This window comes from Vombatus ursinus, unplaced genomic scaffold (genome assembly GCF_900497805.2).
Source record: "Vombatus ursinus unplaced genomic scaffold, bare-nosed wombat genome assembly UNPS02001419.1, whole genome shotgun sequence".
Classification (NCBI taxonomy): domain Eukaryota; kingdom Metazoa; phylum Chordata; class Mammalia; order Diprotodontia; family Vombatidae; genus Vombatus; species Vombatus ursinus.
In genome coordinates, this window is record NW_020941197.1 from 7,710,786 (window position 1) to 7,734,299 (window position 23,514).

A 23,514-nucleotide genomic window follows, 5' to 3' on the forward strand; every position below is an offset into this window, starting at 1 on the left:
CGCTGGGTTAGTGAGAGAAAAATTCTGTGATCAGAAAGAACAAGTGATGGCAATTGTCATGTCAGTTCCTAGGTCTGTAATATTTTTAAAAAGAGGGTAATTTGGAGAACCAGTTAGGATTCAGAAAGGAGTAGAGCTGAGATGAAAAGAAGGGGAAGAATTTAATCTGTAAGTCCTCCCAAATAGCCTATCCCTACCTTATTAATTTATATATTGAGGCTTGCCTGTAACTTTTTCTAGGGTATCTTTTTATGTCACCTAAAATTATATGTGAAGAGGGGCAGCTAGGTGGTGCAGTGGATAGAATAGCGTTCAAATCCGGCCTCAGACACATAACACGCACTAGCTGTGTGACCCTGGGCAAGTCACTTAACCCCATTGCCTGGCAAAAAAACAAAAACAACAACAAACCCCCCCCCAAAAAATAAACTTATAGGTGACTAAGACATTATTGGTGGAGTCACATGTGAATTGGTCCAATTATTTTGCTAAAAAAAAAGGCATTATCATAAAAACTGACTAAAATGTCCATACTCTTTCATCCAGAGATCCTGCTCCTAGGCATTTACCCCCAAGGAAGTGAGAGGCAGGAAAAAAAAAAAAGTCCCATATGTACCAAACTTTTCACAGCAGCACTTTTTGTGGTAGCAAAGAAATGGAAACAAAGTAGGTGCCCATTGATTGGGAATAGCTAGATAATTTATAGTACAAGAATATAACAGAATTTTAATGCAGAATTTTAGATAGAATAAAATAGAATTTTAATTTTAATGTAATAGAATTTTAAGAAACTATGAATATTCATGGGAAGACTTATTAACTTATGCAAAACAAAGTAAACAGAGTCAAGAAGCAATGCACAGAATGACAACAATGTAAGTGGAAAGAACAATAAATGGAAAATAAATGCTGTGTAAATATAATGATCAAGCTTGATCCCAGAGAAGAATTTAGAAAATGCTCATTCCACCCTTTACTGGAAAGGTATGTTAAAAATTCCACTTCCAGATGCGATTGATGTATTTATTAGTTTTGCTGTCCCCCCGTTTACATTTCCTACCCCCTTAAACATCTTCCCAAATGATAGATTTTTCACAAATAATTTTTTTTTTTAAAAATCCTTCTTGAACATCTCAAATTCATATATCATTCTTAACCTCGTCTTCCAATTCCCTTGTGGCCCCAAAATCGGGCTGATTGAATCGATAATAACAATCTTCTCTTGTAAACAAATTAAGAATCACTCATGGAAAGAAGAAGATTCAAGATCCCCGTTTCCTTCGCAGGTATCTTTCAACTGACACGCCTCCCTGTCATTGCAGGCAGTGACAGGTGGCACATTTAGAGGAGGGATTGACATGAATTGAGAAAGGTGAAAACCAAACAGCTAAAGAGGTAAAGAAAAAAGAACCGGGCCTTCCACGGTCCAAGTCACGAAATTATATGAACGAGAGCATTTATTAAGTTCTTATCATGTGACGGCATGTTTGCAAGAAAGGCAAAAACAGTCCTTGCCTTCAAGGAGCTCTCAATTCAGTGGGAGAGACAACATGCCGACAATTGTGTATATTGGCAAAACATATACAGGGGATATGGGGTAATTTCAGAGGTAAGTGAGTGAGGAGGCAGGGAAAGACAGGAAAGTCCTCTTGCAGGAAGGTGGAATTTGAACTGAGTCCTGAAAGAAGCCGAGTCTGGGTGTGCACCTCATTTTTAGCCACACCACAAATTTATCCCATTGCTGCTGGAATCTCTCAGATGTAAGCGGGCGAATGCGCGTGGGACGCCGACGCGGACCTGAACTAATCAGGTGTAAGAATGCAGAACCAGAAAAGACATTAACTCGCCAGCAAGCCCTAGCCAAGCCACTTACGTTTGCTCATCCCCATGATGAAAGGGACTGAGACCTTCTAAGAATCTAAGCCGGCGCATAGCTCCGCTGGCTGCCGAGGAAGCACAGCTAGACAAACCAGGCTCCAGCGCCTGTGTCCCTGCCCGGGGCACATTGCACGCTGGGAGATGTAGTTCTGGAACAGATGGAACGTGTTGACGTCGTCGGGCCGCTTGACGTATCACGTTCCCACTCCTGCACGTCCCCCTTCAAATCCTACTCCTTTCTAAGCCTCAGTCCAGTTCTCCCTCTACCCCGGCTCAGCCTCCGAACCCGGAGAACTTTTTACGACACACGGGATCCCAGAGTCCTCCCCGGCGCCGGCTCGCTTTTCGGCAAAGTGACGTGGACGTCAACAGCAATGGCGGAAGGAGAGGAGGCATCGCCGCCGCCAACGTCGGATAGCGACAGCTGGTGAGTGAGACCAGGGGCGCGGCCGGTGCCCACCCTTCCCCGGCTCCGCTCCGGCGCCCGCCTAACCCCTGAGGCGCCGAGATGGCGCGGGGGCATCCGCGGAGACCCTGTCCCCGCGGACCCGAGTGCCGCGCCCCGCCCCTGCCTCTTCTGCCTCTGGTTCCTTCTTCCCGGCCGGGCTGGGCTCGGGAGGAAGTGGAGGAGACGGGGAGCGGCTTCCCCGACCCCCTCCGGAAAAGACTCCCGCCCGCGCGGAGGGGACCCTCGGTCCTGGGGATCCGCCGACCCCTGTGGGAGGGACCTCCCCCGACCACCGTGTCATTGGCTCCCTCTGCCTCTCCCTCCCCCTAGAACTCCTGGAAGTGGCTTCCTCTCCGACCTCAGAGTAGCTCCCAACCCCCGTGTAAGTGGGTGTGTCGTGTTCTTCTACCTCCCCCGTTCCCCTTATAGAAGTATCCGGGCTGTGTTGGAGGAGGGTCCCAGGGCGGGTGGAGCTGGACTTGGGATATCGAGTGGAAATGTTTTCAGGGTCCTGTTTTGGAGTGTACCGAGTCTCTGCTGAGGGTTGGGGGGCGGGACGGCTGCTGTGGAAATCTGAACGGTGACCCACCTCTCCTTCAGTGCAGAGTTATCTCTGAGAAAAAGGAACTTCTCCCCCTCTGTACTGTTAGGAGGCGTGGTCTGTGTAGAACCCAATAGCTGAACCCCAGAGGCAATTCCTTCAGCCTTGCCTGTCTTCAGAGGGCTTAGTCCAGTTTCTTTTCACTCTTTATCTTCCAACCCGCTATGTTTTTATCAGCTTGAGACACGCATATCTGTGGCTATGTGTATGTCAGATCTGTATTATATTTAGTTGATTTATATTTGATTGCTAGTTTCTGAGATCACTTAGTCCACTGGTGTCTTTAAATTCTGAGTAGGTTGTCTGTGTTAGTGATGACTTGTCCACATATCTCTACCATAGCATGCTATATGATATTGGGCATATATATAGTAACACACACACACACACACACGATGACCTGATTCTATTTTCTAGTCCCATGACAACTAAAGATTTTTAAGAACAAGCGTCCTTGTACTTGCGATACAGATAGTTTAACCTTTTTTCTGTGTTGCCTATGCAAGTGGTAAATAAAGGGCACTCAAGACTCCAAAACTGTGATGAGTTTAGGGAAATAAACTGTACTTGCTACATTAGCTCACTAGGATTGTCTCAGTGTTATAGTCAACTGTAAGTCAACTTAAAGGTGACCCAAGTGTATGGTACTAAATGACTTGACTAGTTTAAATATCTGCTTTTTTTTGGCAGGGGTAGGAGGGTGGGTGAGGCAGTGGGGTTAAGTGACTTGCCCAGGGTCACAGTTACTAAGTGTCAAGTGTCTGAGGTCGGATTTGAACTCGAATCTCCTAATTCCAAGGCCGGAGCTCAATCCACTGTGCCATCTAGCTGCCCCTAGTTTAAATATTTCTGAAAATCGATTATACTTTTCATATTTACCATATCAGATGTCCCTAGCATAGTATCATTCTGTGATGTTTAAAAATTGATGACTTGTGATACATGGATACATCAGTCACTTCCCAATAGCCAACATGCTTCTACTTTCCCATTTAAAAAAAAAAAGTGTTGGGGCAGGTAGGTGGCTCAGTGGATAGAACACCAACCCTGAAGTCAGGAGGACCTGTGTTCAAATCTGGCCTCAGACCAAACACTTGACACTTACTAGCTGTGTGACCCTTGACAAGTCACTTAGCCCCAAATTGCCTAAAAATAAATTAATAAAAAAAGTGAATCTACCTAATATAGCAATTATTACATATTAGTATGGGTCATTTTCCATTTTTTAGTTTGTCACTCATTGTGTTTTGTTAACTTTAAATAAAAGTTTGATCATTGTGAAGAAAATCTACAATTTAGAGAAAAGGATGAATAATGTAATTGAGAACATCAACAATCATTTATTAAATGCCTTCTATGTCAGTCAACTAGTATTTATTAAGTACCTGTCAGGCACTGTGGAAGGAGCTAGGGGGATACAAGTACAAAGAATGAAAAGATTTTTACTGGAAGTGAGCTTACATTCTTAGTGTTGGGAACTGTGCAAAGCATTAGGGGTGTGAATAAAAGCTTAAAACTGGTGCTCTTAAGGAACTTATATTTGAATAGAATAAATTACTAGACGGTTTTTACCAAAAATAGAAAGTATTCCAGAGGAGGGGCTCTAACCAAGGGAGAGATCAGGAAAGGCCTTTTAAAGCAGATGACAGTTGAACTGATCCTCTAAGACAGCTATAGTTTTCTAGAGGTGAAGGTGAGAGGGAGCATTCTAGGTATGGGGAACAGTCAGTAGGAGATGGAAGGTTGTGTTTGTAGTAGGGAACAAGAATTAAGCACCTACTTCGTGCTAGGCTGTGTGCTGAGTGCTTTACAATAATTATCTCATTTGATCCTCATAACCCTGGGAGGTAGGAGCTATTATTATCTCCATTTTATAATTGAGAAAACTAGGTTAAGTGACTTGGCAGGTCGTACAGCTAGCTGTGGAAGGGCAGATTTGAACTTGGATCTTCCTGACTCTAGGCCCAGCATTTTCATTCTGGTAATTGGGATGTTTGAATTTAGAAATGAGGACTTAGATAGTTTTTCTTGTCTTGTTCAATTCCTTCATTTAGTGTCAAATATCTTTTCAAATGAGTAGTTTTGTGGTAACTCTGCACGAGAGAGGGTAAACCCATGAATAAGACTTACATATCCAAAGGAGACTATTAAAAGACATTCTTTTTTTTTTTTTTTTGCCTAGGCAGTGGGGTTAAGTGACTTGCCCAGGGTCACACAGCTAGTATTATGTGTCTGAGACTGGATTTGAACTCAGGCCCTCCTGAATCCTGGATCGGTGCTCTATCGACTGTACCACCTAGCTGCCCCTTAAAAGACATTTTTTACAGCCAGTCAAGAGACAGGAGTGGGTGGTATACTGAAGGTCTCTAATTCATCATTGGGATTGTACTGTGGTGTTGCAAGTCTTCAGATGTGTTGATATGGCAGTTTCAAAGATGATTTCCCAGGTTTTCTTTTGGTATAGGAAAACTTCAGTCTCTGTGTTGGAGATGCTGCTTCTTTTTTTTCAGGGGGGAGAGGGGGCAGGGGGGTGTCCCAGAAAAGTTACTCCAAGACAAAGTGTCTGCTCTGTCTGCTTTAATATCTGTGCTTTGGGACCTTTGAGCTTCGTAGTTGGTTGAGAATATTAATGTTCCCCCATTTATTCAAGGTTGGTTAGCAAGGGAAATATAAAGGATCTTGTATCAGATGTCAGATATCATTGGGCTTTCTGGGCCCAAGTGAACATTTTGCATATGAAGTTATGACTGGGTAAAGCAGGGCAACCTTAGCTGGTTTTTGGGGTGGAAGCACCAAGTAAGGGACATGTAATACTTAGGGGGTATATGCCAGTTCTCTGGCAGTTGCCAGGAGAATGGCCATTTCTTACTTGAGTGAGAAATCAAAACCTTATGTGCCCCCCCCCATGAAATATTAACTCATTCCAGGTGACATGGCAAGAAGAGAATAAACTTCCAGTACACAAGATCTTAAAAGGGGGATAAAGGCCTTATTAATTTAACTATATAAAAATATATATGCATGCATCTAGTCTATAGTAAACAAAATTTGTGCGTTTACATTCCTCCAAGTGAGGGAAAGATGGCATTTGCTTTTAAAAATTCTAAAAAACAAAACCATTGCCTTATCCACATAATACAAAGGGAATATAGAACTACAGCAACCAGACATTATGGAAAACATTGCAGAAATAAAAGGGTTTTTTGTTCTGCCACACTGGCCAGAGGTGATAAGAAACTGAGAATTGTTGATTTGATAAAATTAAGAAACTAATTAGATTAGGGGAGGGAATGGTGAAGAGAGTTCAGGATGACTCCTAGGTTTTGAACCTGAATGACAGATTCATTTTGGTGCCCTCAACAGGAAATACTGGAGTTAGGAGGAGAATGGGTTTAGGAGGAAAGATAATTATTGAGTTCTGTTTTGGGCCTGTTGTGGACGTTGAAGATGCCTATGGGGACATTAGGGTAGAGATGTCCAGCAGGTAGTTAGAAATGTAGAACTGTAGAGCAGGAGAGAAGTAAGGATTGAATGTATAGATTTGGTAGTCATCTCCATAGAGATATTTACTACTTTGGAGTTGTTGAGATCACCAGGAGAGAAAGTACAGAGGGAGAAGAGAATAAGGCCCAGGACTGAGCCTTCTACTGTGGAGCTAGAGCATGATCCTTCACCAGAGACTAAGAAGGACTGGTCAGACAGGTGTGAAGAGAGCCATGTCAGAGCAGTGTCACAAAAACCCAGGGAGAAGAGAGGAGTATGGAAGGGAGAAGGGCAGTCAACAATATTAAGCTCTGCAGAGAGGTCAAGAAGAATTGAGCAAAGGCCATTGGATTTAGCATTGACAAAATCCTGGACCTTGAAGGGGCAGTTTCTGTTGAGTGGTGCGTCTGGAAGCCAGGTTGCAAAGGGCAGAATAAGAGATGAAAAGGTAAAGCCTGTATGCAGGTTGTAACCTCTAGTAGAATGTTAGCTCCCGGAGGAGACATTCTTGTGTCTGGACTTTTAAATATAGAGAGGAAAAAGGATGATATGTTGGAATCTTAGGGTCAAGAGATTTTTTTAAACAAAAAATTAAATTTAACTTGCAGTTACCAAACTGACTCTTTAGGACATTATTGTAGGTGAAGGGAACTCATAGGAAATATTAGCCTGGTTCTTTTATCGATAAACTTATTATTCATTTATTTATTTATTTATTTTGGTGAGGCAATTGGGGTTAAGTGACTTGCCTGGGGTCACACAGCTAGTAAGTGTCCAGAGTCTGAAGCTGGATTTGAGCTCAGGTTGGTCCTCCTGACTCCAAGGCCGGAGCTGTATCTACTGCACCACCTAGCTGCCCTCTGCAAACTTCTTAATTTAAGCATCAAATGAACATTTCTATATAGAAAGTAGAACAGAAAAAAGATTATACATGAAATTGTAAGTCTCTTACGTATAGCATGCTTCCATGCGTCCTTTGAAATAAATAATAAATTCAGCATATAGCTTTCAAAGCATTCTTGTTTATTTCTCTTTTGGCTTCCTCCTGTCCCGCGTATTTTAAAAAATACTTCAGTGATCCTCTTTTCTTTCTTTCTTTTTTTTTTAAACAGTCTCAGCACTACTCACCTTTTCCCTTCTTCTACTTCCCCACCCTTATCAGAAAATAAGAAAAACAAAACCCTTGTGACAAATATGCATAGTCTAGCAAAAGATTCCCATCACGGTCACTGAAAATGTATCTCTTGGTAGGCACTTTGAGTCTGTTACCTTTCTGTCAGGAGGTGGGTAGTATGCTTTATCAGGGTTCTTTGGAATCATGATTGGTTTTTGCATTGATTGGTATTCTTAAATCTTTCAAAGAATTTTTCAAAGCACCTAACATGTGCCAAGAATTGTGCTAAATGCTTGGACAAATATTATTTCACTTGAGGTTTCTTTGAAACATTTCTCTTGTCATTTCTTACAATGCAGTAGTAATAGTCTGTTATATTACTAAACTGTGCATATACGCTTTGACCCAGAAATACCTTTACTAGGCCTGTACCCCAAAAAGGTGAAAGAAAGTAGAAAGAGACCCATACGTATCAGCAAAGAACTGGAAATGAAGGGACTGCCAGTCGATTGGGGAATAGCACTAAACAAATTATGGTATGTGAATATAATGGAATACTGTTGTGCTATACAAAATGATGAAAGGAATCATTTCAGAGAAAACTGACAAGACTTGTATGAACTGATTAGTGACATAAGCAGGATAATCTTTTACACATTAACACTGTAAAGACAAATAACTTTGAAAGACAGAAGAACTCTGACTAATGTAATGACCATCCTGGATTCCAGAGATGATGAAGCATATTACCTCCTGACAGAGAAGTAATGGATTTGGGGTATAAAATAAGACATAATTTTTGGACACAATCAGCGTAGGAATTTGTTTTGCTTGACTGTATATATTTATTGCAAGAGTTTTGTTTTTCTTTTTTTTAATGGAAGTGGGGAGATGAGAGGGGGAAAACAGATTTTTGTTAATTAAAAAAAAAAAAACAAAACTCAAAAAACCACATTCCCTAATTTGTTCAGTCATTCCCAACTGATGGGAATGACTTAGTTTTCATTTCTTTGTTACTATAAAAAGAGCTGCTGTAAATATTTTTGAACATATGGGAACAAAATCATTTTCCTCTTTTTGATATCTTTGGGGTATAGGTCCAATAGTTGTCATGGAGCTTATAATCTTGGAGAAAAAGCTAAGTGTACAAATAACTGAAGCCTAAGACAGAACATGAGCTCCATGAGAAGTGTAAATAGCTTTTTGAGTCCACATCTCTAGTTGAAACAGATTATATGCATAGAAGAGATAGAAGTGTTGTTAAGTTGGACTACCATTTATTAGTGGTTACTTGTGTAAAGTCTTACAGATGCTAGGGATAGAATAATGAAAGTGTCTCTTATTCTTACACTTATATTCTACTATAAATTATTACACATATACAGATGAGCAAATGCAAGGGAATTTGAGGGTTGAGGATTTGGGGTGACTTCATGGAGGAGGTGGGACCTGAACCGAGCTTTGAAAAAAGATGAGGATTCTGAAAAGAGATAAAGAAGCACTTTATTATAAATATCAGGAAAAGCTTGTGTCCTATATGACAGAACCGAGGTGGGAAATGGGTTATGGAGTTCAGGAAGTAGCTTGTAGTCCAGTTTGACTAGAAAAATAAGAGTGAGTAACAGGGAGTAATGTGAAATAAGAATGGAAAAGTAGGATGAAGCCATATTGTGAGTGGCAGTGAATGTCAGGCTGGAGTTTGTATTTTATCCTAGAAGCCAGAAAGAACTAATGAAGGATTTTGAGCAGGAAAATGGCATAGTCAGATCCATATCTTAGGATATCATCTTTGGCAAATCATCTTTGGCAGATTTCCCTGCCTCTTACAAAATGAGCATGTTGGCACAGAGAGAAGAAACAGCAGAACATCAAAGGCATGGAAGTGAGAAAAGTGTGTGTGTTTGGAGAACAGTGAGAAGCCCAGTTTAACTGAAGCCTAGCATTCATATAGGAGAGCAGTGAGAGAAGTTGGGTCATATTATAGAGGCCTTTGAATGTCAGAGCTAAGAGCTTAGATCCAATTGGGAAAGTAAAAGGGGAGGAGGAGGAGGAATATAAAATCCACACAGAACTTTCAAAAGATTAGGGATCTTTTTCTATAAAATAATTTTTATAAAAAATAGAAATTTTAAAATTATAAAATAATTTTAATAAAATAGCTAATTGTAAAATAATTTTTTGTTATGTATGTTATAATCTTCAGAAATAAATAAAAATATAGAAAATCCTGAACAAAATCATAAAACTCAAGCTAATGCCATAAAGGAAAATATTAATTTGAACAAAATAATAACTAACTTTAAATTTGCTCTGTATCACATTCTGTCTTCCATTTATGTTGTTCATAAAGCTTTGTTGCTATAGTCATTTTTATGTAATTGTAGTCATTGTCTCTATTCTAATTCTGCTTTCTTCACTCAGCATCATTTTATGTCATGCGTCTTTATATTTTTTGTCATTTTTGCCATACAGTAATAACAGGTTATCAGTCTTCAACTGATATTATCAATAGAACAGTATTATCAATAGAAAGGACACTAAAGAAGATATATTACCATCTGCCTTGCAGTACTCGAAGTGTCTTGAGGACCTTTTTCTTGAGTTATAGTTGAAATCTCCTTTGTGGTTGTGTCCTTGATTGGAATGTGAGTTCCTGGACAGCAGGACTCTCTATTTGTATCTCTAGGACACAGGACTTTGCACATCTTAAGTACTTCATAAATGCTTTTTGCACTACCTAGTCATATTCTATTATATATAACTGTACAATTTTTTTTCCTATTTCTGCCCTAGTTGTTGGACATAATAGATCATTTGAGTTTTTTGTTTTGTTTTAAATTTTTCATAGTGGATGAGAATGTTGGATTTTGAATCAGAAGACCTATATCCAAACTCCACCTCTTACTTATTAAACTTAATAAGCTTTTTAAACTCTGTGGTCATAAACAAATCCCTCTCAGGATGTGCCTGACATATAAATGTGAGTTACCATTGCTTTGGGAAAGGCAGCATGGTAAAGTCGTAGAAGGCTGATTAGAGCCAGATGACCTGAGTTTAGGTTCTACCTTTGACACATACTGAGTCCCTAGGTAAGTCACTTACCTTCTCAATGCTCTGGGTATATTTTTATGGCTATAAGTTGCAGAAAAGGTGTCAACCAATTTACATTGCTGGAAAGATTTCTCAGTTCCAGCATATCAGAGGTAGGTCTCAGTCAATATCATTTTTTTCCCCTCTCTTTTAAATAATATCCTTAGCATATACTTGGGCAGGGGAATTGCTGAGCTGAAGGTTATCATAAATTTTAGAATTCTTATTTGCAACTTTTGTTGCCAGTATCCAGGTTTAAGTTGAGTACTTCAAAGTTGTTTCGATTTGCATTTCTCTATCAATTTTTGTTTCCTCCTTTGAGGATTGTCTGTTCACCCACTTTGACCTGAATCACTGAGAATTATGACTGCTACTTTGGACTGTGGAGATCAAGATACTCTGAGGATCTCACAGAATTATGGGTAACCCTATTTCCAAAGATACCTTCAACCAGTTTGCTCCATCCTATCCTCTCTACCTCCCCAGGACCTTGTTTCATCAGTCATGTTCATGATCTCTGTTAACTTTCATTTCTCCCTCTTTTTTTTCCTCTCTCTCTTCCTGCGGACATTCTCATTAAAGCATTATGGTGAAATAGAAAGAAAACTGGATTTAAAATGAAGAGCCCTGCTGGCTTCAAATCCTTCTCATTCTCTGTTTAGTACCAGTTCAATGTCACCACCTCTACTTCTGATCCTCTCCCTTCCCAGCTCAAAGTTATTTCTCCTTTCTAATATTTCTCAACACTTTTTTATACCTCTCCTTTGTTTTCAGCTTCTGTTACAATTATTGTGTATGTCTTATTTGAATTACTAGTACTTCTTAATTTGTTTTCCTACTTGGTGAAGCATTCTGAAAACTATAATAAATCAATAAGCATTTAAGGGTCTACTATGTGTCACACATTATGCTAGGCATTGTGGATATGAAAAAACAAAACAAAACCTTGCACTCAAGGAGCTTACATTCTATGTGGAGAGAGGGAAGGAGATAATATGTACATATGTAAGTCTATATAGAATGAATATACAACCTTTTAGGGAGGGAGGAGCCTAGAAGGTAAAGATTATAAGTCTTCTACTTTCCTGAGCCATCTGTTAGAATTTTCAAAGGTTCTTAATAGAGGCCTTTGTTTTTAAAAATATTTTTATAACTGTATTTCAATATAATTGATTTCCTTGGTGATTCTATCAGTTCTATATAAGATTTGTCTAATTGATTGAGTACTTCAATGCAGAGATAAATGCTAATTCAAAACCAGTTTGGCTTAACTAGATTTTCCAGAATTACTTAGAACCACAGAATTTTAGTATTCAAAAAGATTTTAGATATTATCAAGTTTAGCCCCTCAGGGATAGCATGAATCCCAGTATAATCAACTAACTTAGAAAGAATACTTGACTGTAGTAAAGATAAAAATGGAAATAGTTCAAATGGAAAAGGGGATCCTCATTCATATGAATGAAAAAGCATTTCTTAAATGTTTAATATGTAGGAAGCACTGTGTTAAATGTTGGAGAAACAAATACAAAAGAAAGACAGTCCCTATCTTTAATGCCCTGCCTTTCGTTCTGGTTGGTGAAGGCTATGTCGAGAGTGCCGGTACGCAGGAAGGAGTGTTTTGGTTTGGAAGGTTTCAGGGATAGTGAGTTGAACCATAAAAGAGTAGATTGATATATTCTTTCAGGACCATTGACAGAGTTGAAATGATTATGGTTCTAGAACAAAAAGTAGTGGGGAGGGAGGAGGAAGTTCTAGGATGAGTAGGTCTTCTAGGACATAGGTTCAGGTCAGAGGGGTAAGGCAGCTGGTAAGAAGATGTCCAGGGAACTGTTTGTGAAGCTGTGAATTGGTTTAGCCATTATGGAAAGCAATTTGGAGCTATGTTGGAAAAGTTAATAAAATGTGTGTGCCATTCCTATGTCTATACCCTAAAGAGACTAAAGAAAGGGGAAAAAAATCCATGTGTACAAAAAGATCTGATAGCTTTTTTGTGGTAGCAAAGAACTGAAAGTTAAAGGGATGCCCATCATTTGGAGAATGGAATAGATATGAATACAATGGAATATTATTGTGCAGTAGGAAATGATGAAAGGGACTGTTTCAGAGAAGCCTGAGAAGACTTGAACTGATGCAGAGTGAAATGAGGAGAACACTTTATTCTATGACAACATTTTAAAGACAAACAACTTTGAAACACTTAAGGACTCTGACAAGTGTAATGACCAGCCAGGATCCTGAAGATGGATGATAAAAAATACTTTCCATCTCCTGACACATTCACCTCCCTTCAGTGGTGAAGCTGTGAATTGCTTATGGTTGCTCACGGAACAGAGAGCAGGCCAGGAGAGTAGTAAACATACCTCTTTCTAGATCATACCACCTTGGAAGAACCATGAACTTATAGGTCCCCAGAATTACCTCTGAAAACAGCTATACAAAAAATCTGAAGCTTTAGACAATGCCCTCTCTACTCTGGAAGCGGAGCCCCACTTTAGCACAGGGTTAAAAGTCAAGAAATAGGCTGGGAAAAGGAGTAAACAGCAAAAAAAAAAAGATCCTGACAGTAGAAAGTTACTATGGTGAGAGGAAGATCAAAACACAAACTCAAAAGGCAACACAGTCAAAACTACTACCTCCAGAATCTCAAAGAAAAATATGAATTGGTTTCAGGCCATGGATGAACTCAAAAAGGATTTTAAAAATCAAGTAAGAGAGGTAGAGGAAAGATTGGGAAGAGGAATGACAGTGATTCAAGAAAATCATGAAAAAAGAGTCAACAGCTTGGTAAAGGAGGCACCAAAAAATAGTGAAGAAAATAACACCTTAAAAAACAGAATAGGCCTGGTAAAAGAGAGACAAAAATCTAAGGAAGAGAATTCCTTGAAAAATTGAATTGGCCAAATGGAAGAGGAGATACATAAGCTCACTGAAGAAGAGAATTTCTCAAAAATTTGAATTGGGGAAGTGAAAGCTAATGACTCCATTAGACATCAAGAATCATTCAAACAAAATCAAAAGAATGAAAAGAAGTGGAAGAAAATATGAAATATTTCATTGGAAAAACAACTGACCTGGAAAGTAGATCCAGGAGAGATAATTTAAGATTATTGGACTACCTGAATGCCACACTTTAAAAAAAAAAAAAGAGCCTAGACATCATATTTCAAGGAATTTTCAAAGAGAACTGCTTGATATTCTAGAACCAGAGGGTAAAATAGACATTGAAAGAACCCACCTATCACCTCCTGAAAGACATCCCAAAATGAAAACTCCCGGGAATATTATAGTCAAATTCCAGAGCTCCTAGGTTAAGGAAAAAATATTGCAAGCAGCCAAAAAAGAAATGTGATGGAACACAGTCAAGATAACACAAGATTTAACAGTTTCTACATTAAAGGATTGGAGGGCTTGGAATATGATATTCCAGAAGACAAAGAATTACAACCAAGAATCACCTGCCCAGAAAGAAAACTGAGTATAATCCTTAAGGGGGGAAAATGGGCGTTCAGTGAGATAGAAAACTTTCAAGCATTCTAGATGAAAAGACCAGAGCTGAATAGAAAATTTGACTTTCAGATACAAGACTCAAGAGAAGCATAAAAAGGTAAACAGGAAAGAGAAATCACAGGGGATTTACTAAGGTTAAACTGTTTACATTCCTGTATGGGAAAATGAGACTTATAACTCCTAAAAACTTTGTCATTATTAGGACAGTTAGAAGAGGTACACATAGACAGTGGACATGGGTGTGATTTGAATATAATGGGATAATTATTTTAAAAAAAATAAAATTAAGGTCTGAGAAGGAGAAATGGACTGGGAGAAGTTTTGAGAAAGGGAGAAATAGAATGGGGTAAATTATCTGACATGAAAGAGGCATGAAAGCTTTTATAGCGGATGGGAAGAGGGGGGGGTTGGAGAGAGCATGTGAACCTTTTGTTGGAATTTGCTCAAAAAGGGAATAACATACAGATTCAGTTGGGTATAGAAGTCTGTCTTACCTTACAGGAAAGCAGAAGGTGAAAGGGATGGGAGTGGGGGACTGATAGAAGAGAAGGCAGATTGAGGGAGGTAAAAGTTAGAAGTAAAACATTTGAGAATGGACAGCATAAAAGGAGAGAGAGAGAGAGGGAGAGAGAGAGAGAGAGAGAGAGAGAGAGAGAAAAGGATAAACCGGGGGAACTAGGATGGAGGGAAATACATAGTAATTGTGAAAAAAACTTTTATATCAAGTTTCTCTGATAAGGACCTCAAATATATAGAAAACTGAGTCAAATTTATAGAAATAAAGAGCCATTCCATCATTGATAAATGGTCAAAGGATATGAACGGGCAATTTTCAAACAAAGTAATCAAAGCTATCCATAGTCATGTGAAAAAATGCTCTAAATCACTATTGATTAGAGAAATGCAAATTAAAACAGTTTTAAGGTACTACCTCATGATTATCAGATTGGCTAATATGACAGAAAAGGAAAATAACAAATGTTGGAGGGGATAAAGGAATATTGAGACAGTAGTGCACTGTTGGTGAAATTGTATACTGATTAAACCGTTCTGTAGAACAATTTGGAACTATGCCCAAAGGGTTATAAAACTATATATATATATATATATATATATATCTTTTGACCAAGCAATAGGTCTATATCCCAAAAGAGATAAAAAAGGAAAAGGACTTTTATATACAAAAATATAGCAGCTCTTTTAGTGGTTGCAAAAAATTAGAAATTGAGGAGATGCCCATCAATTGGAAAATATCTGAACAAGTTGTGGTATATGATTGTGAGGAATACTGTTGTGCTATAAGAAATGATGAGTAGGCTGTTCTCAGAAAAACCTAGAAAGACTTACATGAACTGATGCAAAATGAAATGAGCAGAATCAGAACATTGTATACAGTAACAGTATGGTGATAAAACTCTAAATGACTTAGCTATTCTCAGCAATACAGTGATCAAAGACAATTCTGAAGGACTTATTAAAAATGCTGTCCATGTCCAGAGAACTGATTGAGTCTGAGTGCAGATTGAAGCATACTTTTCTTTACTTTCTTTATTTTTCTTGATTTTTCCTAACACTCACAGTTAATGGTTGTGGTGTGATCAAGAAGCAGCAAAAGAGAGTGAGAGGAAGGAGTCAGGTAGGTGGGAGGAGAAGCAAGAGAGATCAGTCTTAGGAAAACCCTAAGAGAAGAGAGTCAGTGTCAGATGCTGAAGAGAAGTCAAGGAGGGTGAAGACTGAGAAATGGACATTGTCTTGATAGAGGTGGTTATTAAAGATGTGGGAGCGAATGTGAAGAGGTTATTTATACGTAAAGAGAAGAGATTGGCAGACAGAATCTTTGGAATCTGTTTTAGGGGCTCCAGAGGAGAAGAGTGAAGCAGAGAAATGGGTTAAAGAGGTTGAAAGAACCAGGGAAATGTGGTATCAGAAAATAAGGAAAGAGATTGTGTCTAGAAGTGTTAAACATCAGTAGTGTTAAATGCTGGAGAGAGGTCAAAGAGGATGAAAAAAAACCATGTGATTAAGGAGTAAGGAGGTAATTGTTAACCTTTGAGAAAAGCCAATTTCATTAGAAACATGGAGAGGAAAACCAGATTGCAGAGTTACTTAGTCCTAAAGGAAGAGGTTACAAGGGTTTGAAGAAATCTAATTAGTATATTGTGAGGAATTTGAGACACTGAGATTTAAAAGAAGTGTATCAGGGAATGGCAGGGGAAAGGGCAGTAATTGGATGGAGTAGAAGGGTTGAGGAGAAAGTGCTTTTTAGAATTGGATAGGTTGAGAGTTTGTTTATAGGAAGATGAGAATGAACCAGTGAAGAGGGGGTGCTTAGAGATACTTGAGGCAAGTGGGATGATTTCCTTGAACAAGGTCCTGACTGAGGAAATAGAATGTAGGGCACAGGTAGGTTGATTTTTAGCCAAGACAAGAAATAAGGAGAAGACAATTGGGAGTGAAGCTGAAATGTTTTTTCTCCCCACTTCATAGTATTTTATTTTTTCCAATTGCATGTAAAGATAGTTTTCAACATTCACTTTTATAAGATTTTGAGATTCAAATTTTTTTCTCCCACCCCCCCTCCCCAAGACAGCATGCAATCTGATATAGGCTATATATGTACAATCGAACAAAAGGGAAAAACCAAGAGAAAGGAACAAAAAAGACAGAGAAAATAGTATGGTTTGATCTGTATTCAGACTCCATAGTTTTTTTTTCTCTGGTTGTGGATAGCATTTTCCGTCGAGAGTCTTTTAGAATTGTCTTATATCATTGTATTGCTGAGAAGAGCTAAGTCTATCAAAGTTGGTCATCACACAATGTTGCTGTTACTGTGTACAGTGTTCTCTTGGTTCTGCTCACTTCACTCAGCATCAGCTCGTGTAAGGCTCTGAAAGGTTTTGTTTAAGGAAGGAAGTTGAGAAAGTTCTTGTCAGATAACCTCAGTCTTCTTTGTGAAGTAAGAGTCAATACTATCTGTTGTGGGAATAGGGTTGGGGACTTGAGGAAAGAGGATAAGATTTTGTAGTAATTACTGTGCAGAATAAAATGGGGAGTCAATAAGAGTAGAGAAAGATTGCCAGGTAGCACTGAGGGCCAACCCAAGGTTTTCTTATAATAAATTTATACTACTTGAAATGGATTCAATTTTGTGACTTTCTCCAGTGATGCTCAGCAGCCTAGGAGGCTGCAAGAATGAAGGAATTGGATAGTAGAGGTTACCTAGAATTTAGAATTAGTGATGAGGGTGGGGAGGGGCACAGTTTCTAGCATGGTGGCTATTAAAGTGATATGAAGTATGTGTACTATTTTCCAAGTCCACCGATGGTGTTTCAGTTCTAATTTGTTTTTCTTTATATGTGTACCCTTGATCATACTTTTAATGAGTACAGCTCTTAAGCAACTATAAGCACAAAACTGACATCCTGCAAGCTTTTAGTTGATGCGTTTCTTTCTCTTCCCTTTTCCTCTCCTTCCCCTATTTTTGGCTGTAGGCATGACAAGTATATATATGCTCCATAATATGTCCTGGGTGTTTAGCTTTTTGTTCATTTAAAATTGTGTAACAGTTGTTGACTTATTCTGTATTGAATATTGTACCAAGTTGATTTATTAGAATTTTGTGAATTATAGCTTAGTCATTTAGTAATCACTCTCCAAAGAGGTTAACATATTGGGAAATCATTTAGTATCTTCAGAACAGTCTGTAACAAGATAGGGCAAGCTAGCATTGTTTTGTTGATGAGAGTAAGGCATTGATAAGAATAAGAAAATTATATTCTCAACACCACAAAGGACTTAGCAGTGATACTGGTTTCTTGATCTCAAGTGGAATATGCCATTCCTTACTTTTCTTGAAATTTGAAATTTACAAAATGTGTTACTCAAGGATGGGCTTGTTTTTATTGATGTAGAATCTAAACTGTTGAAGATATATACTGTATATCTTGTATATACCATATACTGTAAAACTTCAGCTATCCAGAACCCATAAATCAGTATTTTAGATAACTGATTTTTGTGGGTGCAGCAAAACTTCTCACTAGTAGTTTACCAAGAAAAGTTTCTTTACCAGCCTATGGGTATTATTGTAGCCTGAACAGGTAACAGATTCTATGAAATAAAGTTTTTTCTTAATTGGAAGGAACATTTTTTTTCCCTAGGGAAAAAGATCTTGGAGAAGCTTTGGAAACTGGAGGTTGTGATCTTGAAACTTTGAGGAATATAATTCAAGGGAGACCCCTGCCTGCTGATTTGAGGGCAAAAGTTTGGAAGGTAAGTTGGAATGAAAATATAATTTAAAAACAACTTAATGTCTGAAGAATGTTTCATTTTCATTACTGTGGACTTTATATTCATTAAATGTTTGAATATTCTTTATTATGGATGTTGTAGTTGTTATCAAAGTACCATTTCTGTGAAATTTGTGAAGGAAAGAAATGTGCATATTGAAATAGCTTTCCCAATAATGGTTAATACAGGTGGTAATAAAAGTCAGACTCTCAGGTGCTAAATTTTGGGGTTGATAAACAAGCATATATAGACTGTATTCTTAAGTGATCTTAAAAGATGACCAGGTAATAGAGTCCACTTCCCAAGGAACAATAATTCCTAGGGCATTATGTTATTTGGTAAAATATAAATCTACCAATTCTTGGGTTTTAAAATATAGATCTGTTTCTCTGGCATTCAAACTTTTCAGTTTGAAAATATAGTGTATTTTCGAAGTATGACAAATAATACCTGAAATTGTTGGATTTGATTTTTTTTTTCTCTTCCAGATTGCTTTAAATGTTGCAGGGAAAGGTGACAGTTTAGCATCTTGGGATGGTAATTTGGATCTACCAGAACAGACTACAATACACAAGGATTGCCAGGAACTAATTGGTCAGTGTGAGAATTGTTTTCAAGCTGTCCATATAAAATCTTGAAATTATTAAAAATATTGCTGGAGACCTGACCCTTAGGAGGTCTCTGGTTACAATTTGATAGTTATTCAAAGTTGCAAATGACCCTTTTTTCAATAGAGATTGTAGGTGAAAAAAATTGAATCAAGTTGCAGAATCTTTAATGATTTTGGGGAGAGAAAAAACAAAATATTTGCCTTTTACACTGTATGCTCAGTTCTTCGTGTTCCTGTACCCACAAATTTTACTCTCTCCTGTTTTTGTTACAATTTAAGCTGTGTTTTGATCACGTATACAAGAAGTCTCCAATTTACCATAAGTTGTATCCTAAGACACTTAGATTACCATTAGTGTGTGTGTTATAGCAACAATGTTATAACTGATGATTAGTTTGCCTCTTGTAAAGGCCTATTTTGACTTCAGTGTGGCTGGTAATGACTTCATTTTTGCTTCACCCCTGAGTTGACCTACTTGCTGTCACTTCATTTTGGGCGTCTTCTTTTTGTTCTTCCTCCCCTAATACTTCAGTTACATCACACATGAAGTAGGCTGTTGTTGGCTTACAATTCTACAGATAACATGGTGTATTTGGGGAAGGGTGTCATGTAGATAGCAGGGAATGGATGTACATTGTATGGTGGCCCTGGATGTACAAGTCTGCCTCAGCCATGATGGCATGTTTCTGGCGCGAGACCAGATTGGTGATCCTTGAACAAATCATTTAACCTCTGTAGGCCTCACTTTCATTTATTGTAAAATGAGGGGGTTTTTATATGATCTCAAACATCCCTTCCATTTGTAGATTCTTGGGCCCTGTGTTTCTGAGAAAGAGCTAAGCTAAGACATATTATCTTTGACAGTTTAATGGGTGAAGTGATATTGTAGAGTTTTTTAAATTTGCTTTTTTATCATTAGTTATTTGGAGAACTTTTTCCTTTAGCTTGTAAGGTTACATGTCTTCTTTTCAGCACTTTTTATTTGTGTCCTTTGGCCAGTTATCATTGTTTCTTAGTGTTATTAAGTTATATCACTTCCATGTATATCTTAGGTGTCAGATTTTTATCAGATGAATGGTACAGCATTTTTCCCCCAGTCAACAAATCTTTTCTTCTCCTGGTTTATTTTTTTTTAATGGAAAAAAAATCTTTCAAATTTTGTATAATAAAAATTATCTGTTTCATCTTTTTTTAAAAAAATATATTCTATCCCTTTTTTGGTTTAAGAATACTCTCCCTAAAAAATAAAAAAGAATACTCCCCCTAGCTCTAGTCATAAAGAGGACCTCCATCTATCCATCTCTTTTTTCATGATATTGTCTATTATAATTATACTGCTTATCCATTTGGAACTTACGGTGTTATATGGCATAAAATGCTGGTCAAAACCTATTTTCTACCTAAGTTCTTTTCATTTTTTCCCAGCAGTTCTTATTGAATTAGAGGTCCACCTATTATTTTATGTTCTTTATTTTGTCAAACAGTGGGCTACTTTGTTGATTTACCTAGAAGTTTTGTTTATCCAGTCTGTGCCACTTGCTTGCTTATCTGTTTTTTAACTATTACCAAGTAGTTTTGATACCTTTGACTTTATAATGCTAACTTACCAATTGTTTTGACATTTATTTTCTAGATCAGCTTTCAGTGCCAGAAGAAAAGACTGATGCATTACTCTTGAATGTTGAATCTGTAATTACATTTTATTGCAAATCACGGAATGTCAAATACAGCACATCCCTCGGCTGGATTCATTTGCTTAAGCCGCTGGTGAATCTTCATCTTACACGCAGCGATTTATACAACTGCTTTTATGCTATCATGAATAAGTATATTCCCAGGTAAAAAAATGTGTGCATTATTTTTCTTAACTAAGCAAAAAAATTATTATCTACCACTTAAATAAAAACCTTTTTTCAACTCTGAATTATTTCACAAATTTTTGGAATGTTAGCTAAAAGTTTAAAATTCTAGTACTGCTTTGCCATAAACTTACATGTTTCCCTTAGAATGTTGTAAGATAAAAGTGCAAGCATTTAGGCTTTTAAAAGAATTCTTTTGGTCAGTAGCTATATCCAATTTCATGTGAAGTTACAGATTATTTACTTTTTTTTTTTTAAGGCATTTGGGGTTAAGTGACTTGTCCAAGGTCACACAGCTAGTACGTGTCAAATGTTTGGTCTGAGGCCAGATTTGAACTCACGTCCTCCTGACTTCAGAGCCAGTGCTCTATCCACTGCGCCACCTAGCTGCCCCCTATTTACTTTTTAATGATGAAAACTTTCCCAGAATTGGCATTGTTTCATCAAGATGGACAGTTTTTTCAAATGTAAATGCCATATTTATTTCACAGATGAGAACTTGAAATTCTCATGGGAGAAATGAAAATAATACTTAATTGCGTATACTACAAATGCCTAAATGTAAGCACAGGTGTTTGAAGGTGTTTCTCCCCCCCTCCTCCCAACTAAGGACCTTTTTTTTCTTTTTTTTTTTTTTTTTGGTGAGACAATTGGGGTTAAGTGACTTGCCCAGAGTCACACAAAGACACACAGTGTTATATGTCTGAGGCTGGGTTTGAACTCAGGTCCTCCTGAATCCAGGGCCAGTGCTCTATCCACTGTACCACCTAGCTGCCCTGGGACCTATTCTTTTATCTTAATAGCTTTAGTAGCACTGTCCCCCATTGCTGATCACTGCAGTCATCACTGTTTTTACTTCCCTAAAGTGGGACTAGGAACATTCTGAGCTGAAGCATTTCTTAGATTGATTTTTTTTGAATCTTAGTACTTTGGTTTATGAAAATTTATGTTTATATCTTTTGTTTATGAAAATGCCTCAGAGCAGCTAGGTGATGCAGTGGATAGAGCACTAGCCCTGGAGTCAGGAGGACCTGAGTTGAGATCTAGCCTCAGACACTTGACACTTAACTATGTGGCCCCGGGCAAGTCACTTAACCCCATTGCCTAGCGCCCCCCCCCAAAAAAAGGAAGAAGAAAATGCCTCTATTTATCTAGTCAGTAGGATATATGCTTTTAACTTGTTCCATTAGTGATAGATAGTTGCAGATCCATCTATATGCATTTTTATTTAGGCCCCTGGTGACCATTAACATTCATATATTAGACAGTTGGCTAGAATTATCATTGTTCTCGAGTTCTATTCAATGGAGTAAAGTTGTTGGCCTGTATGGAAGTTGACTCTGGCTTCTTTAGTAACATGCTAAGCAGTTAAACTGGGAAGAGATGACTTAATTTATAATGATGACTTTTAATGTGGCAAAGTATTTTACTGCAACCTGTTTGAGGATTTTACACTTCTATGCGTTTGTTAATTTTTGTCAGTTAATGAAATGAGGTACTGTGTTGGTAAATGATGAGTTATTATAAATACAGTGATGCCTTCTAATAAATCCTTATAGAAGAATTTATTAATATTTGGAAAGGATTTATCTTTCAACTAAGTATACCTGGATACGGAGAGATTTGGGGAAAATTCTGTTCTTCTGATTTTGGGTTGGTTTCAGTAACTGAAATGGTGGTGGTGGCCTAGCAGAGTCTGGCACATAGTAAGTGCTTAATAAATATTTGGTGACTTGACATAGTTATGGGTCTATGGATAGTTAAAAGTCCTTTGGGAGGGAGGAATTGCTCCTTGAATGGGCCAGAAGGGCTTGAATGCTGTAGCTTGCCTAACTTGGTGAGAGGAAATATGGAAGGAACTTATATCCATAATGAAATTTGACAGCAAATGAGACATTTCAGTGAATCTTCTTTAGTAATAGAAGAAATAATAATAAAGTTATCTTGAATTTATGCAATACTTTTTACTTTAAGCAGTACTTTTATATCTGTCATCTCATTTTATTTTTGTTAACAACCCTCTTTCATATCAAGGAGATTCCAGAATTCCTGAGTTACACATTGGTCTATCATGGAGCAAGAAAGTACTAGTCTTGGTTTTAGCATATTCCACTTTTGATGTGGTTTCTTCCTGGTACTACCTGATCTGCCTCTAAACAGTTCTGGCCAATTTCAGAGCTTCCCAGGCTGCCGGTTCCACTTAGAAACCAGGTTGATAACAAGGAAAACTTATGATATACATACTGCTTTATGACCATTAGATCTATAGATCTATTGTGTCAGCCTTGAAGACTGAGGGCACTCTCTTAAGTGAATGGATAAGAATAATCCTAACTGTCTCCCTACTTGTGCTGAGGAACTGCCAAACCAGCATCTTTCAGATTCTCCACTCCTCCCCGCAACCTCTCCAAGCTGATTTGAACATAAGAGGTCCTATTACCTCCTATCCCAGGCTTCTCCTCTAGGTTAAAACTTATCCAGACCCCCACAATGAGTGACTTACTATAGATCTGAGACTTCCTTAGTCTTGATACTTGGCCCCAGAACCAGAGTCAACCTTGTGTTTCTGGATATATTGTCACACTTGGTAATGCTGGTTTGCCATACTCATAATCTTGGAACTTTTCACTT

At 38.0% G+C, this 23,514-nt stretch overlaps 1 protein-coding gene across 3 annotated transcripts in view; it reads left to right on the forward strand.

Moving 5' to 3' along the window:
- The first annotated feature begins 1,044 nt into the window (after positions 1 to 1,044).
- Positions 1,045 to 23,514, forward strand: part of TBC1D23 (TBC1 domain family member 23) — a 54,459-nt gene continuing 31,989 nt past the window's right edge. For 2 of the 3 annotated variants that reach the window (XM_027867514.1, XM_027867518.1), the window contains exons 1-4: positions 1,045 to 2,305; positions 18,285 to 18,396; positions 18,903 to 19,008; positions 20,658 to 20,862. In XM_027867514.1, coding sequence (XP_027723315.1) covers positions 2,037 to 2,305; positions 18,285 to 18,396; positions 18,903 to 19,008; positions 20,658 to 20,862 — 692 coding nt within the window. In that variant the 5' untranslated portion in view covers positions 1,045 to 2,036. The remainder of the gene's footprint in view (positions 2,306 to 18,284; positions 18,397 to 18,902; positions 19,009 to 20,657; positions 20,863 to 23,514) is intronic. The other variant, XM_027867526.1, reaches the window with a different exon arrangement.